The sequence below is a fragment of the Trichosurus vulpecula genome, chromosome 1 (assembly GCF_011100635.1).
Source record: "Trichosurus vulpecula isolate mTriVul1 chromosome 1, mTriVul1.pri, whole genome shotgun sequence".
In the NCBI taxonomy this organism is placed as follows: domain Eukaryota; kingdom Metazoa; phylum Chordata; class Mammalia; order Diprotodontia; family Phalangeridae; genus Trichosurus; species Trichosurus vulpecula.
In genome coordinates, this window is record NC_050573.1 from 513,432,967 (window position 1) to 513,450,490 (window position 17,524).

At 38.3% G+C, this 17,524-nt stretch overlaps 2 protein-coding genes and 1 pseudogene across 2 annotated transcripts in view; 2 read left to right on the forward strand and 1 right to left on the reverse strand.

The window, feature by feature from the left end:
* The first annotated feature begins 3,805 nt into the window (after positions 1–3,805).
* LOC118834413 lies at positions 3,806–4,747 on the forward strand (annotated as a pseudogene).
* Positions 4,748–9,068: 4,321 nt separating this feature from the next.
* Positions 9,069–9,441, reverse strand: LOC118834418 (60S ribosomal protein L30-like). The gene has a single exon (XM_036741872.1). It carries the CDS (start codon positions 9,439–9,441, stop codon positions 9,094–9,096), a length of 348 nt encoding a protein of 115 aa, XP_036597767.1. The 3' UTR covers positions 9,069–9,093.
* Positions 9,442–15,740: 6,299 nt separating this feature from the next.
* The window catches only part of CCDC192 (coiled-coil domain containing 192), a 350,673-nt gene continuing 348,889 nt past the window's right edge, over positions 15,741–17,524 (forward strand). Inside the window, 4 exon segments of the mRNA XM_036748302.1 lie at positions 15,741–15,775; positions 16,112–16,173; positions 16,866–16,916; positions 16,919–16,991. Coding sequence (XP_036604197.1) covers positions 15,741–15,775; positions 16,112–16,173; positions 16,866–16,916; positions 16,919–16,991 — 221 coding nt within the window.

Genomic DNA, 17,524 nt, shown 5'->3' on the forward strand with positions numbered 1-17,524 from the left:
GGTAATATTTTCCCTTGGATATCTCTGCATGACACCCAAACCCCAAGTAAATCTACCTGCTTTGGATAGTGGATAGGGTAAAATTGGTTTTGAGTGTTAAAGTGAAGTGGAAAGAACACTGGATTCAGAAATCAGAAGACTTGGATTTGTAGTCCTGGCATTAATACTAGGCATAAGTGACCCTGAGCAAACTACTTAGTTTTTGTGAACCCTAGTTTCCTTTTCTGTAAAACATGGATAATAATACTTATAATGACATAGCCTCTGAGTCAGGAAAACCTAGGTTCAAATCCTGTTTCCAATATATACTGTCTGGATAGGTCTGGGCAAGTTACTTAATTCATTTATGTTCCAAGGCTATCAATTACAGAGTTGATCTGGATTAGTGGGGAGAATTTCCTTACATCACTGAAATCACAGGTCCATAATGACACTACTGTTGCTAGGCAACAAACATTTATTAAATGCATACAGTGTGACAGGTGCTGTGCTAAGTGCTAGAGAGGCAAATGCCAAGCAATATAAAAAAGATAGTCCCTCAGGGAGCTTACTTCCTTTTTTCCCCATTTTTTCCATATTAAAAAAAGTATCTCCGCATTAGTCATGTTGTGAAGAAGAATCAGAACCAAAGGGAAAAGTCATGAGAAAGAAAAAACAAAAAAAGAGAAAACAGTGTGCTTTGATCTTCATTTGGACTCCGTAGTTCTTTGGATGTGGAGAGCATTTCCCATCTTTAGTCTTTTGGAATTGTCTTAGATCATTGCGTTGATGAGAAGAGCTAAGTCTATCAAAGCTGGTCATTGTTCAATGTTGCTGTCACTGTATATAATGTTCTCCTGGTTCTGCTCACTTCATGCAGCATGAGTTCATGTAAGTCCAGGTTTTTCTGAAGTCTGCCTGTTCATCATTTCTTATGGAACAATAATATTCCATCACATTCATATATCACAACTTTTTCAGCCATTCCCCAGTTGACAGACATCCCCTCAATTTCCAGTTCTCTAAGGGATCTTACTTTCTAATGGGGGAAGACAATACACAAATGGGGGCTGATGAAGAAGAAAGGTCTCCACCTGGAAGCCTTATATTGAAGTCCAGAAAGTCAGAAGCACAGCTCTGAAAGGTCATAAGCTGACGTGGTCTGGGAGATTCAGCTCTGCCCTTCCTAAAAGAGTGAAGTGGGATAGAAAGAAGGGAATTTGAGTCAGCCAACTTTCCTTAGTATCACCTGAAAGGAACAAGTAGTAAGTAATCTTATCCTGAAACTCAATTTTTTTTCCTCTTTTTCTCTGTTTAGGAGTATAAATACCACTTTGGTCCTTGGCATTTGCTTTTTTTAAGCAGATTTTTTTGTTTAATTTTTATTTTTTTCTTCTCTGAATTTTAATTTTAAAAATATGTTTTGTATGAATATTTTTGACATTTTGAGTTTTAAGTCTACTTAAACCCATTCAGTTACTTTTGAGGAAATTTATTGTATATTGCCTAGTGTAGTGAGATTAATTTACTATTTTTTTTAAATTTTCTCTCTACTCTCCCAGTGAAGTAATGCTGGGGAATGGTTTGCTTCTCACCTCTATCTAAGAGGGTGCAGAGACATATGGAGTATTTTTTGAGCTTCTAGATTCATAAAAATATGCTGATATGCATTGGAAACATATTGCCCAGCTGCCTGAGTGAAAAAAAAAGAACCTAGATTTTTAAATAACCATATCTCAATATGGTATTAATGATTGCAACCGACTTGGAGATGAGAAAGTTGGGAAGTAGCTTGAGAGATAAAGTATCACAATGGGCAGAGGCAACACAGTATGGTGTCAGCAAAGCCTAGGTTTGATTCTTGCTACTGATACCTATTAGCTATGTAACCTGGACAAGTTACTTGAATTCTCTGTAATTCAGTTTTCTCTGTGTGAAATAGAAATGATAGCAACAACTAGAGTGAACTATAATTATTAAGCATTCCAGACTCCTGAGTGAACTTCTATGTCAAGCTAGAGGTGGGTAGGAGCAGTAGAGGGAAAGAAAGTCACTATCCTAAACTGGGCACTGTATTTGAGCTGTGAGGCCATCACAACAGGGAAGTCCTGAAATATTCTTTTCTGCTGGACTATGATAGAGTCATTAATGAGGAGGTAAAAGGGTAACCACAACCCCTGCTTGGATTGGCAGAAACTGCAGGCAGAGTAGGATGGAGGAGTTGGGAACTATATACAGTGTGAAATGTATGCAGAGATTGAAAAGAGGACCAAATGAGTGATGATCAATGACATTTACTGGGAGCTATGGGCAGCTATTGTAGGATCAATGACATTTACAGGGAGTTGTGGGCAGCTATTTTAGGAGGAGCACAGAAAAATTATGAGGCATCACTTGCCATGAGCCCTTTCTAGTACATGAATAGAAGCTTTCCCTCACTGAAGTCTTAAGTAAAGGCTGAGTTAACATGTGTTGGTGTATTGTAAGGGGAACTCTAGTGCAAGTAAGTTGACCTCTTGATTCAGGTTCTGTGATTCTGTGATTATGACTAAGGGAGAGTTGCTCACTTTTTCTGTTAGCTCTGAAAAAAGCTCTTTCTTTGATCTGTAATTATATTTTGTCTTTGAGTTTCATTATATGAATACTTACAAGAAAAATTAGTGATAACACACTGGGTGGCATCATATATTGAAATGCCTCCATTTTCTGTGTAGGGGCAATGAGCTAGAGAGCTGGGAAATTCCCCTAGAAGTACCTTGACTCTTCTTTTTAAAAAAGAGTTCTTGGCATAAATTATACTAACAAAAGGCCAAGTCCTTTATTGACTTTTAACTTTTTGGTATTGCTAGAGCAGGCATAGAATACTGGAACTTGATGAGATAAACAGCAGACCTGAGTGGCAGAGGTCCCAATGAGATGGTTGGTTAACAAATTGGACAGTAGAATTAGAATAAAAAAAATTAGGATTGGCAACATAGGGTGATGGAATTTAATAGAGATGATGGTTAAGCATAAACTTCTATATGTATTTTTAAAAATCAGCTATAAAAGCAAAGGCTAGACAACTTTTTATTTTTAAAAAATGTTTTTGTTTTCCCAATTATATGTGAAAACAATTTTTCACATTCATTTTAAAATAATTTTTGAGTTCCAAATTCCCTCCCCTGCCTTCTTTAGAAGGTGAGTACTTAGGCATAGATTATACATGTGCAGTCATGAAAAACATATTTCTGCATTAGCCACATTGCAAAAGAGATTGTGGGCAAAATGTGGATTCCTAAAAAAGCTGGGCATGAGGTAGGGCAATATGGATATTGCTAATAAATTTGCTCAGTATCAGAGTTTTGTTTGTTTCTCTTTGTGCAAGAACTGGCAAAACTCTTGAATCTATACATAAAGCAATTCCGTATGGTAGTTAATTGGTGACGGTATAGCCAGATGCATCAGCTCAAGCAGTGCATTGGCTGCTGAACACAAAGCCTTGATGTTGATCTCCAGCAGTTGCTGTGTAATAGGAACCACAATATTCAGCCCATAATGGCTCTATTAAATGGGACAGATATCAGAGTATGGGTCAAGCCATTTAGCAAAGCACAGTGATTTCCACGACTGTAGGTGAGCCTGAACTAGATCCAGCCAAGGATTATTGGGGTACTGGTCTAGTCTGCCCAAGTGGGACAGGCTAGACCAGTTTCACCTACTTACAAGAAAAATTAGTGATAGGTGAGGAGGAAGCGGCGGCGGCGGCTGTGTTGATCCGGCAGCGGCGCCGACCCGGCTCCCGGGCCCATCTCAGCGCTGCCCTCCCTCGGCCCTCCATGAGCCCCCGGCATCTATGGAAGTGATGGACTTGGCTCAACTTGGCTCATCAGCAGAGCAGGAAAGCAGATCGGTCATTAGCTGCAGGGAAATACGAAGAGGACATTTTGTGTCACCAAAAGGCGGCTGCATATCTTTCTGAAGCCATGAAGCTGACACAGTCTGAGCAGGCTCAGTTATCACTAGAATTACAAAGGGATAGCCACATGAAACAGCTCTTGCTTATTCAGGAGAGGTGGAAAAGGGCAAAGAGCGAGGAAAAGTGGAAAGCCCCGCGGACTCCTGATGGAGCCCCTCATCGTCTGATGTCGAGCAGGCCGCTGGTGGAGGATGGGTCTGAGGGCCCGAGTGTACCCAGGTCTCAGCAGTTCTGTCCTGCCACAGTTCCAGGGATCCTCAACAGGGACCCAGACACTCTTCTTTTCCTCCTTCAGAAGAGGAAAGACCAAACTGAACCGTGTCCTGGCAGCAAAGTCCCAAAAGATGACAAAACAACAATAGAAGAGCAGGCAACCAAGATCGCTGATCTGAAGCGACATGTAGAGTTTCTCGTGGCCGACAACGAAAGGTTGAGGAGAGAAAACAAACAGCTCCGAGCTGAAAAGGCCAGGCTCCAGAAGACTCCGCTCGCAAAGGAATTGGAGGTAGATGCTGACTTTGTAGAAAAATCTGAATTATGGAGCCTGACTCCCTCTGCAGAGACTGCTTCAGCCTCTTCTCCCTGGCAGGAATTTGCAGCCAACACAGGGAAAGCCAAGGACATTCCCATCCCCAACCTGCCTCCCTTGGACTTTCCATCCCCAGAGCCCCAACTTCTGGAGCTCCCTGAAGATATTCTGAAAGGACTTATGAACAGTTAAATGGAAGGTCACAAGGGGCTAAAACGGTGGTGGTAAGGGAAAGGAAATCATACAGTGAAAACAGCAAAAAGGGAAAACCGTGAGGCTAGGGTCGGTCCGGTCCAGGTGGAGGATTACCGGCCGGACCAGGGTAGGAGAAGAGCCCTGGCCACGCCGTGGAGAACGATCACTGTGAAGCACCCAGCACAGCCTCGGGATTGGCCGGGGCTCAGGAAGCTGGAGGTGGCAGTCGCTCACTTCTTGAGGGTCTCTCTCCCAACTCAAACCAAATGGCGACCCTGAATCACTTTCTTCAAGCAGCAGTTATTTCCTTCTCTTAACTTCAGGGTTATGCTATATGTAATAATTTATAATACCATAAAGGATAATGCAGAATCGAATTAATACAGGAGCCCAAGGGTGGCCTTGTATTGGAAAGATGCTTTCTATCATGCATTGACTACATGCATTTTGTTACGCACAATTTATTAATTCTAATGAGGTGTGTCAGTTACATGCCTTCCTAGATGATCCCATATGTGCCACACTTTGCACTACTCCTAACATGGTGATAACCTCAAGATTATCAGGAGAAATGTTTAAATTTCCACTTTATGAAGAAAGGAACCAAATTATTAGTTCTGCTTTTTTTTTAATTATCAGTTTACATAATTAATCATAATTCTAACTTTCTGTTTGCTGTATTAAAATGTTATGCATCATTTAAAAAACACCCAAGGAATTATCCCTTTGTTTTAAATGGTGCATGAATGGAAGCAATGCTAGTCGGCAGTATTTGATTGCAAGAAATCAATAAAATAATTGTGTTTTATTAAAAAAAAAGAAAAATTAGTGGTAACACACTGGGTGGCATCGTATAATGAAATGTCTCCATTTTCTGTGTAGGGGCAATGAGCTAGAGAGCTGGGAAATTCCTCTAGATATACCTGGATTCTTCTTCTTTTACTTCACTTCAATTTCACTTGGGATAGGGATCCCACTCATCATTCCACTTTGACCATTACTTCCCAACTTTCAATCCAAGCAGCAAGATTTCATGTCCTCGTGTGGGCATCGATTTACTAGTTCTGCATTTGGGTGTTATTGCTTCTCATTTTAGTGAAAGTTTGTCTCCTCAGGTTATGCTGGGGGAGTCCAGTGGGGTCAGCGATTTTTATCCTTTCCCCTTCCATCAGTTTAGATTAACCATAAGCAACTTTGGAAATGTGCTGGGCCAATATTTCAATCCTTTCTTTTCTTTTCTGACCTGTCTGTGGTGAGGAAAAGGGAGGAAGTAAAGCTTATTGATAAGGCACTGACTTTGGTGAACTGAGTCTAGGGAGGGAGCAAATAGTGCATGCTGGCCATCAACTATTGTGAGGGGTGTGTTCTGCTTGTTGATCTGCCCTGTAAGGCATTTAACTTTATTGACTCTTACAACAATCAGTGGAGGAAAATCAATGGGGTCCAAAATACCATGTTCCAGTTCTGGTTCATACATTGAGAGGCAGCATGGGGTAGCAGACAGAGAACTGAACATTGAAACAAGAAGACCTGCCTCAGATGCTTGCTAGCTGTGTGACCTTGGGTAAGTCACCTGACCTTCCTGGGATTCAGGTTCCTTATCTGTAGAATGCAGGGTTTGGATTAGAAAACCTCTAAGGTCCCTTCCAACTCTAAATTTATAATCCTTGCGAGCCTATAAGCTTGCCATTGGATGCTTACTCTCTAGGTATATATATATATATATATATATATATATATATATATATATATATATACACATATATTATCCTCATATGAAAAGGATGCAGTTGGCTCACTATCAGTAAGATGTAGGCTTTTTTTTTAAAAATTCTCCCAAGTCATGATAGATTTTCTGTGAACCAATAACACTCTTAGAAGAATACCTTTCTGTGAGTGGTTCATTAGGGTTAGGGACACATACTGTGCCCACAGAACTGAGTTTTACTTGATATGAAGCTAACAGGTCTGTTCTTTGACTATTGTGGTTGCCTAGCAACAGGGGATATCGCAGTGGTGGCAGGAATTCTAAAACTCCAGGGAATGGGTTAGTCAGTGCCTGCCCAATGGAGGGGGGACCTCAGTGCAGCCAGGCTTGAGATGGGGTTATGCTATAGCAGGAAACCTGGGTCTGTGACCCCACGGTCTGAGAAGGTCATGTCCGACACAGCAGACAAGAGGAGGTGAGTTCCTAGTTTGTCGAATTTCCTATACATAGTAGAAGTGATAGGACAGACCAGCAGGCTGCTTGGCGATGCAGATAGAATACTTACTTTGGCCTTTCAGAAATGAGAGCAGGTTCCTTATCCTTCCCAGGAGTGGGTAGCAAGTATCTCCTCCTCTGCTCCCTACAAAAAACAACTCCTTCTACATCCGTGGTTAACTATTGTGATTCCACAGCTTTCCTCTAGTGGATTTGGTGGTCAGCAAGCTCAGTATGAGTTGAGTTTGATATGACAGCCAAGAAAGCTAATGCTGTCTTTAGCATCATTAGCAGGGGTAAGATGTTCAGCCTTAGGGAGACCAAGATAGAGCGTTGGTGAGATTACATCTAGAATAGTGAGTTAGGCTATAGTCACCACTTTACAGGAGAGAACTGATCAGCCAGTGTCCAGAAGGTGCTGCCCAGGGTGTGAAGGGGCTGCGCTCATGCCACGTGAGCATTAGTTGAAGGTCCTAGGGATGCGTAGTATGGAAAAAAAAGAAGACTTGGGGAGGACAGTGGAGTGGTCTTCAAGTATTACCAGGGATGTTATGTGGAAGAAAGATTTATTGTGCTTGACTTTAACTGTGTGGTGCAGTCAATAGAGCACTGGACCTTGAGTCAGGGAGGTCTGAGTTCAACTCCAGCCTCAGACACACCTCTGTATGCCTTTGTCTCCTCAACTATGAAACGGGAATAACAGCACCTACCTTACGAAGTTATTATGAGGATCAAATGAGATAATATTTGTAAAGGGTTTAGCACAGTGCCTGGAACATAGGAAGTTCTATATCAGTGCTTATTTCCTTAAGCTCTCCTCCCTCCAAAAACCTGAATGAGGAGTAATGGGTAAAAGTTGCAATGAGGAAAACCTGGCATTGATTTAAGAAAAATCTTCTTGACAATTAGAGTTATCAGCTATCATGGGACATAGTTCATTTCCCCTCACTGGAGGTCTTCAGAGAAAATCTGGATTACTATTTATTAGTTCTGCTGTAGACCAGATTATTTTTCAGATTGGACAGGTTGGACTAGCTGGTCTCTGAGGTTCCTTCTATCTGAGATTCTGTGAGGGAGAAAAGGAAAATTTCAAAATCTTTGAACCATTAAAGTGACTTCATAATCATACTGAGATGAGGAAGCCAGACAAAGAGATGGTTGATTCATTTTCTTTTTTTTTTTATTAAGTTAATTTATTTATTTTTAGTTTTCAGCATTCACTTCCATAAGTTTTAAATTTTCTCTCTCTCCCCTCCTCTCTCCCAAAGATGGCATGTAATCTGATATAGGCTCTACATATACATTCCTATTAAACATATTTTCACATTAGTCATGCTGTATAGAAGAATTAGAATGAATGGGAGGAACCACGAGAAAGAAAAAACAAAACAAAACAAAACAAGCAAATAGTCTGCTTTGCTCTGCATTCAGACTCCATAGTTCTTTCTCTGGATGTGGATGACATTTTCTATCATGAGTCCTTTGGAATTGTTTTAGGTCCTTGAATTGCTGAGAAAGACTAAGACTAGTTGATTCCTTTTCTACTCTCAACAACTAAAATATTAAATAAACTTAAAATCCCAAATCAAATCAAGAAAAATGTAGAGGTACAATTAAGTCTACAAATGATCAATAGGTAAATACAGGATAATCTAGAGGTTCTAGATTTGAGGCACAAAAATGCCATGTGACCTTCAGCTAGTGATTTAACCTTTCTTAGTTTCTCATTCATAACGTGAGAAGGTATCCAGAGGGAGGAATTTTGTGATTTGTGAGAGGAAGTGGACAAGAATCAAGCAGGATAAGAAGATAATGAATGAGGAAGATGAACTTGAACTAGATTACTGCTAAGATTCATTTCAGGCCAAATATTCTTTAGTCTTTAAATTGGGCTATGTTCAAGTGTTGAAGAAGTCAATTGAAAAACAGTGCTTTGGTCTACTTGTAACATTTTAATAAGACTCAATGTCCATATGGTCTGAATTTGCATATGCTCTTGGTGGTGAGAGCTGTGCTTGAGGAAGGAGAAAGAGCATGACGAGAAATAACTTCCTGATAACTTACATTTATTTGTATTTATTAGTGTATGGGTCCACTTAAAGTGATTCTAAATCTTTATTCAAAAGTAAACAAGATAGAAAAAAAATGTATACATAGCCAGCCTGTCTTCTTCTTTTTTTTTTTAAAAACAAGTTTTGGCCCGTTTATTAAAGTATATTTTTGTACAGTTTACTTCTCACTGGTCTGTTCTGGCATGCTTCTAATGATATCAGAATCACCTGGATCAATGATAGCCAGTGTACATACTCTGTAGTACTTCCCACATGCTGTTCCCAATTCAGTGTTATTGCCACTGTAGTGATGTTCGCCAGTTTTGGCCAACATAGCATAATATTCAATCTCTGATTTCCTCAAGGCTGGGCAGTTGTTGGCTAAGATGATCAACTTGGCTTTGCCTTGTCGGATCATTTTCAGGGTCTGTTTGTAGCCCAGCATGTATTTGCTGCTTTTTATGATCAGCTGGAGCCTCGAGCTGATGGACTCCAGCAACTTTTTTGTCTTCTTTGCGGCCACCATCTTCCCGCCTGCAGTGCGGGAGGACCCTCAACCAGAGACCTGCTGCCAAGATGGCCAGGAAGTGAGAAAGGGTGCCAGCCTGTCTTCTTAAGGCTTTAATTCTGCTTACTAACTTCCTTAAAAACAGACAAAAACCAATCACTTATTTTCTTTCCTTCTCACCTCTTCTTCATCCCCTGCAAACTGAAAAAAAAAACAACCCAAAACCCCAAAACTCTTGTAACAAATATGCAAGATTAAGCAAACAAATTCTTCCACTGGTTATCTCAAGAAATGCATGTCTTATTATATAATTTCAGTCCATGACCTATCTGGCAGGAGGTGGGTAGGATGCTTTGTTGGATAGGTTTCTACTCCTCTGCCCCTGCAGTTGTGGTTGGCCACTGAACTACTCAGAGTTCTTCAGTTTTTCAGTTATTTGTCTTTATAATATTATTGTGTATTGCATAAATTGTTTTCCTAGTTCAGCTTACTTCACCCTGAGTCAGTTTATACTACATTTCCCAGATTTTCATGAAACTCTCTTCACTTCTTAAGGAACAATAGTATGCCATTATATTTATATACCATAATTTTTAGTTCTTTGACACCATAAAAAAAGTCAGCTGTAAATGTTTTTGCACTATGGATCCTTTCCTTCTTTCTTCGATGTCTTTGACGGCATAGGTTTAACAGTGATTTAACTGGGTCGAAGATTAAGATAAGGTTGCATTTTGGTAACTTTTTAGCCTTATTTTCCAAGCGCTTTCTAGAATGACTGGACCAGTTCACAGCTCCACCAGTCATGTATCAATATACTTGTTTTCCCACAGCTTTCCCAACATTTGTAATTTTTCTGTTTTTGTTAACTTTGCCAATTTGATGGGTATGAGGTTGTAACGGCAAGCAGAATGGGACTTTTCACTGTTCTTTGTTTGAATGGGACAGGTGCGTGGGATCTTTTGTCTTGGGATGTTTCTCAGCACTAAGATAATCAAGAGTCCTTGAATTGTGTATGATGTGGTGCTGGTGGTTGGAGCTTTCCCACACTGATTTCTCATACTCTAAATGGTGGGCCTTGAGCCCCCAACTTCCCCGAAGAAGGGGATATAAGATGGTATATAAGATCTGAGGTTGGTGTTTGACTTTTGGGGGGACACTCATTGAAAGTATATGGGTAACAAGGCTCTGGACAAGCTGTTGAACTGCCCTGGCTTTGATAACGAGACAGATAGATATTGGTGCTTCTCTGGTAACTATGAATTGTGATTTGAATGAGACAATGTCGATGTTTGCAATTTCTGTTTGTATTTGCCTTGAAGTTCAGGGAGCTGATCTTTTCCCCCTGAACTAAGTGAATTATATATGTATGTTTAATTAAACTGAGATTGTTAACCCCTTGAAGTTGCTTTCCTTTAAAAGAAGATCAGAAGAACTTGTATTGGCAGCCCTCTGTGTGCTGGTTGTTGTTGGTCTTCCACAGCCACAGTAGCTGCTAGCAAGATTATTGCTACAGAGGTAGAACCTAAAAGTTGTTTGAATTTGCATTTCTATAATTGTTAGTGATTTGGAACATTTTTTTATATGACTACTGATAACTTTGAGTTTTTTCATCTGAAACCCGCCTTTTTATAACTGTTGGCCATTTAACAAATGGGAATGTCTCCTTTTTTTTTTTTTTATAAATTTGAATCAATTCCTTACATATTTTGAAATGAGACATCTATCAGAGAAATGTGTTGAAAAAAATTTTCCTCAGTTATATTTTCCTTCTAATTTTATCTGCATATGATTTTGTTTGTGCAAAATCTTTTTAATTTGCATAGTCAAAATTGTCAATTTTATCCTTAGTCATACTCACTATCCTTTGAACTTTTTCCCCATCTATATATCTGAAAGATAATTTCTTCATTCCTCCTCAAATTCATTTATAAGATGACCTTTTATATTCAAGTCTTGTATCCATTTGGATCTTATCTTGGTATAGAGTACATGAGATGTTCAACTAAACTTAGTTCCTGCCAGACTGCTTTCTAGTTTTCCTAGCAGTTTTTGTTGAATTGTGAGTCCTTCTCTCAGTACCTGGGCTCTGTGAGTTTATCAAACACTAGTCTACTGTGTTAATTTGCTTCTGTATATTATATACTTAAATCTATTTGACTGATCAACCTATTTCTTAACCATCACTAAATTGTTTTGATGATTATTGATTTGTAGTAAAGTTTGACAACTGGTTTTGCTAGGTGCCTTTCACTCTTTTTTTTCATGATTTCACTTGAGATTTTGGCCTTTTGTTACTCCAGATAAATTTCCTTACCTTTTCTAGGTCTATTAAGTAAATCTGAGTTTAGTTTGATTGGTATGGTACTGAATAAGTAAATTAATATGGGTGGAATTATCATTTTCATTGCATTAGTATAGCCTACCCACGAACAAGTAATATTTCTCCGGTTGTTTAGGTCTATATTTCTGTAAAGTACATTTTGTAGTTGTATTCACGTAGCTGCTATGTGTATCTTTGAAGGTAGACTGTCTTGATGCACCAATATTTTAGGACTAAGATATTTAATTCCCAACAAATTTTCAATATTTTCTTCAATGACCCTTTAGAAAAGGGTTCTAAGAGGCAGTCAGGTGGTACAGAGTTTACAATACTGGGCTTGGAGTCACAAAACCCCAAGTTTAAAGCCAGCCTCAAATATTATCTAGCTCTATGACCTCCGAACAAATCACTTTACTTTTTTCAGCATCAATTTCCTTATCTGTAAAATCAGTATAACAATAGCTCCTACCTATAGGGGCTGCTGTGGAGATCAAATATGATTGTGTGTGTGTGTGTGTGTGTGTCCGTGTGCGTGTGTGTGTGCACTTTGCAGACCTTAAAGCACTATATAAATGTTAGCTGTTATCATCATCATTATTGTTGTTGTTAGTTTTGTTGCATTGTGGCCAGTAAAAGATGTTTTAAATATATCTGTTCATCTTCATTTGTTTGTGAGGTTTTTATGCCATTTTTCTGGTCAATATTTGTAAAGGTACCATGTGATTCTGAAATTATGTGTTCTCCTTTCTATTCATATTCAGTAATCACCATGCAACATCATATCTACCTTTTCTAAAATTCTATTCAGGTGCTTAACTTCTTTTCTTTTTTATTAGATTTTTTTCTAGGTCTGACAAAGGTTCATAAAGGTTCCCTCACTATTATAGTTTTATTGTCTATTTTCCTTTCTAACTCATTAAACTTTTCCTTTAAGTATTTAGATACTATGCTATATCGGGGAATATGTTAAGTACTTATATTAATTAATTGTCTATAGTTCTTTTAAGCATAATATAGTTTCCCTATTTGATTTCTTTTAACCGAATCTAATTTGATTTTTTTTCTCACACAAAGTCATGACTATAACTATTGTTTTTTTTTTTTTCCACTATGGCTGAAGAATAATAGATTTTGCTCCAGTCCTTTAACTCTGTGTTCATCTAAAGTTTCACATGTATTGCTTGTAAACAATATGTTGTTAGGTTCTTTTTTTCAATCCATTCTGTTATCTTCTCTTTTTTGGTTGAGTTCATTTCATGCATGTGTACATTTATGACCGTTAATTGTATATTTCCCAACACTTCATTTTCTTATATTTTTTCACCCTTTTTAGTTCTTGCCCTTCTCTTGATAAAGAGGAGCCAACCTCTACTCCCCTTCCTTTCTTCTCTTCTCTTCACTCAAACATCAAAATAGATTCTTATTCTTTCTTTCTTTTCTTTGTAACACCGCCCCCCCCCCATATTTTAACCCATGAGGTTAGAGTTTGTTTAATTTAGGAGTAATCCCTCCTTGATTTTACCCTCTCTCTAATTACCTCCTTCTCTTCCCTCTTTCCTTCTAGTTTCCCAGTTGTATTTGTAAAAAATGTATTTCCACACGAAACTCTTTCTGTGTGGAAATGTTCTACTATTCTTTGATTAGTTCAGATAGAAGTGAAATTCCAGTGACACTTTGTGTGCCTCACTCCTTTCTACTTGTTTCGTAGTCTTTGACTGTGTCCTCTTAGATTATGTGAGACAGTGAGAAAGTGGCCCTGGCAGGCCAAAACACAAGGGCCTGGATGGGTGGGTCGGGGTGGAGTCATAGGCTATGATGGAAGGTGGGGAAAGAGGAGCAGCAGATCACTTATCCTCAGTTCACAGCTCCAAATGCACTAGAAGATATACAATAAATATGGCACTTTATCTTGAAAAAGACCTCATTTGCTTGTGGAATTGGATGTTGGAAAGGATTCAGCTTGTCATCTATTATAAAATGGTGCAACTTTCTCTGTTCTCTCACCATTTTTCTTGAATGCCATCTCACATAAGCACAAAATTTGATATACTCAAAATGTTCCCTAATAAATCCTGTTTGAACAAAATTGTGTTTTCAAAACAAATGTTTAGCAGAACTGACTGAACTAATGTATTTTTAGCTTTTTATGTTTCTTTTGATTCTTATTTGATTCTTATGTCTACATTTCAATGTTTTTACTCCTTGCTGGTCTTTTCATCAGCAGTGCTTGGAAGTCTTCTATTTCATTAAAAATCCCTTTTATCTTTTGTAGTTTAATACTCAGCTTTGTTGAGTAAATTAGGTTTGGTTGTAATCCTATGTCTTTTGGAATATCGTATTTCAAGTCCTCTTCTCCTTTATAGTAGCTGCTGTCAAATTTTATATGCTTCTCATTATTACTCTTTGGTACTCTTTTTTTTCCTGGATGCTTGTAGTTTTTTTTTTTTTTAATTTGATCTGGAAGCTCTGCATTTTGCCTTTGCTATTCCTTGGAATTTTCATTTTGGGGTTTTAGGAAGTGAACAGTAGGAGATTCTTTTTATTTTCCATTTACTAAAATTCTAATCCTAATGGATCTGGAGACTTTTAATTTATGATTTCTTGAAATATGGCATCCAGCCTCTTTTTTTGATCTTGACATTTTAGGCAATCCAATGATTCTTTGCTTTTTCTCTTTGACCTGTTATCCAGCTCATTTAAAAAATATGAGAGGTGTTGTATTTCTTTTTTGCAGTCTCTTGATGTTGTTTTAATACTTCTTGTCATCTTTTGGAGCCATTAACTTTTGTATGGTCTATTCTAATTTTTAAGAGATTTATTTGGGTCAAGTTTTTGTACTTCTTTTAATAAATTGTTAATTATCTTTCCAAGTCTTTACTCTAGTGCTCTCCTTTATTTTTTAATTCTTTCCTCAATAGTAATAATAATAGATAGCATTTATATAACACTTTAAATTTTGCAAGGCACTTTATAAAGATTATCTCATTTTGTCCTTACAGCAGTCTTATCTCTATTTTACAGATGGGGAAATTGAGGCAAATAGAAGTTAAGTTCTTTGCCCAGGATCATATAGTTAGTAAGTGTCCGAGGCAGGATTTGAACTCAGGGCTTCCTGACTCCAAGACCAATGTTCTATTCATTGAACTACTTAGCTGCCTCTGCAAGAGATCTCATTTAATTAATAATATGACTTTAAACTCTTACTTCATCTCTTCCAGGAATTCTGCTTGATCTTGTGGCTAACTGTGTTTTACTTAGAGGCTTTGCTTATAGATGTTGTAGAGTTGTCCTGTTTTTCTGGATTTGTTTCAGGAGTGGCTCTGGCTCCATAATATCATGGGTATTACTTCTGCTATTCTTCCACCTAAATTAGGACTTTGTGTTAGTCCCAAGTCTATGAATTTTTGGAGGGAATGGTGGGCTTTGCTTGGCCCTCATTTGTATTTTCTAGGGTCCTGCTGCTCATTTCTTTGAGACTGAGTGCTTTGTTCATCAAGGATCCCAGGAGCTGCTCATTCTGTGAATCTTCAAACTTCCAGTGCTCCCTAAGAAGTTTTGTCTAAAGCAAAGTCTGATTTCTGCCTTACTAGACCTTTGGAAACTCTAGATCTTGTTTGCTTCTGGGTGACATTCCTGTAGACTAGTATGTGTTTAGAACTTCATTAGATTGCTTCTGGCTCTATCTTCTGCCAACTAGCTAGCAGGCTCTCCAGGTTTAGAATAACAGAACTCTTGAACTGATCTCCTTTCCCTCCTTATTCAGCTGCAAGCCCCAGCCCAGGTTTGTGGATTGAATCTGCACATACTGATCTAGGGTCAGAGCCTAATCTCTCAGGCCCTGTCCATTCTACATAACCTAGAGGCCTTCTTGTGGGAGCAGAATAAATTAGAAAATAGTTTCAACAATACCTTTATTAAGAATTAAGAATTCTAATTGTAGCCAGGCTTCCAACCACATCTGGTGTGTTTTGTGTACCTGCATAAGGGAATTATGAAGATGGTCCCAGACATTCATTTCTTCAGAAGAGACAGGTAGGCAGAGAACACTCCATGGAAGCAGAGAGACTTAGAAATAGGAGATATGCATGGAAAACTGCTCCCATCATATCTATAAGCTTGCTTGTTGGGACAACCTATAGGTTGCTAGAATAGACTTCCTTGGCAATGTTGGATCCTCTTTCTCGATTTGGTATATTCTAATCTGGGGCCAGTTTTCCATTTATTCAAGAATGTCAAGAATTCTAATCTACTGACTTCTCTGAATTCTGTTACCCATTTTCTTGAATAAATGACTTTGTTCAGTATTCATTATTTGTGATGATCTTTTCTTTTTTAATTTAATTTTTTTGATATTCTTTTCTGAAATAGTGTTTGGTGGGAAAGAACTAAGAGCTACTCCTTAAGAGTGACCAAATGTAATGGCATGCAAAGTGAGATTTTTTGCTGTTTTTTCTGTTGGAGTGCTTCTCAGCACTAAGGCAATCAAGTACCTTTGATTGAATCTTTCCTTCATTTGAATCAAGAGTCTTTGACTGAATAAAGAGTCCTTGATTGGAAACAGTATATATACTCTAATGTTAGCATTTTGCTTTGGGGCTCACTCATTGAAAGAGCGTTCATGTGATTTGGTCAGACGAGATTCTGGGTAGCCGTTAAGGAGCTGCCTGGCTTTGAAAACCCGGATGCTGGTGCTTCTCTCTCTGGTAACTCTCTGGTATATGCTATGTATTGCTATGGACAGACGGTTAGAAGCCCTGTCTGCAGATTTGTGTTATTTGCTCTATTTATATAATTTCTGCTTGTAATTTCTGTTTGTGTTTTCTCTGAAGCTCAGGGTGCTGACTTTTCCCCCTGAACTAAGTGAATGATACATGTATGTTTAATTAAAGTGTGATTGTAAACCCCTTAAAGTTGCTTCCCTTAGAAAAGCAGATCAAAGAACCTGTGCTAGCAGCCCTCCTGTGTGTAGTGTTATTGGCTTTATACCTCCACAGCAGCTGCAAGCAGCATTGTTGTTACACCAGAGAAGTGATTTTCCTTCTGAAACAGATCTTTACTCCTCTGCCAACATCTGAGGGAGTAGATAAAGATTATTCTAACCTGATATTCCTCTTGGAGGTAGATGAGGAAGGATCAAGTATCCAGAGGTGGCCTTTTTTCTAGCCCCTCTTAAGGGAAAATCACAATCTCCCTTGGAGAAGTATTGCCTCAGAGTCATCCCACCCATGAGCTGCATCAATATATTTAGGTGACCTATTTGGATATACTTATCTTACGTATGTACTTATACTGTAAACATTGCATTTCATCGTTTATATTATTACTATATGCACAGGAAATTCCAAGTCTCATATTCTTTCTAGGGTACTATATATTTTTCTTCAGTCTTGCAATTCCACTGTAGAAATGGCATGAAAATGACCCTTAAGAATTTATTTTGTTAACTGTAATTTGTTTTTTCCTCAAGGCTAATAGACCTTCAAAGGTCTATATTTTCTTTATTATCTTAGGACATAGTTTTCACTTATGTATGCTGAATTATCATGATTTGCAGCCAACCTCCAATTTCTTTCAGACTATTATTTCCTTCCCAGGAATTATTAAAATAAGGCCATGAAGATGACTTCCTTTGGTATGTTTATGTTGCATAGGTGAGCACTCCTTCAATGTATACTTGAACATTTGTTAAGTTGCCACATAAATCTGAATTTATTATAGAGATCTCTTTACTAATGGGTTGTTTTCCGTTTCCTGAGAAGGGAAGCTGATAGTGCCAAATTG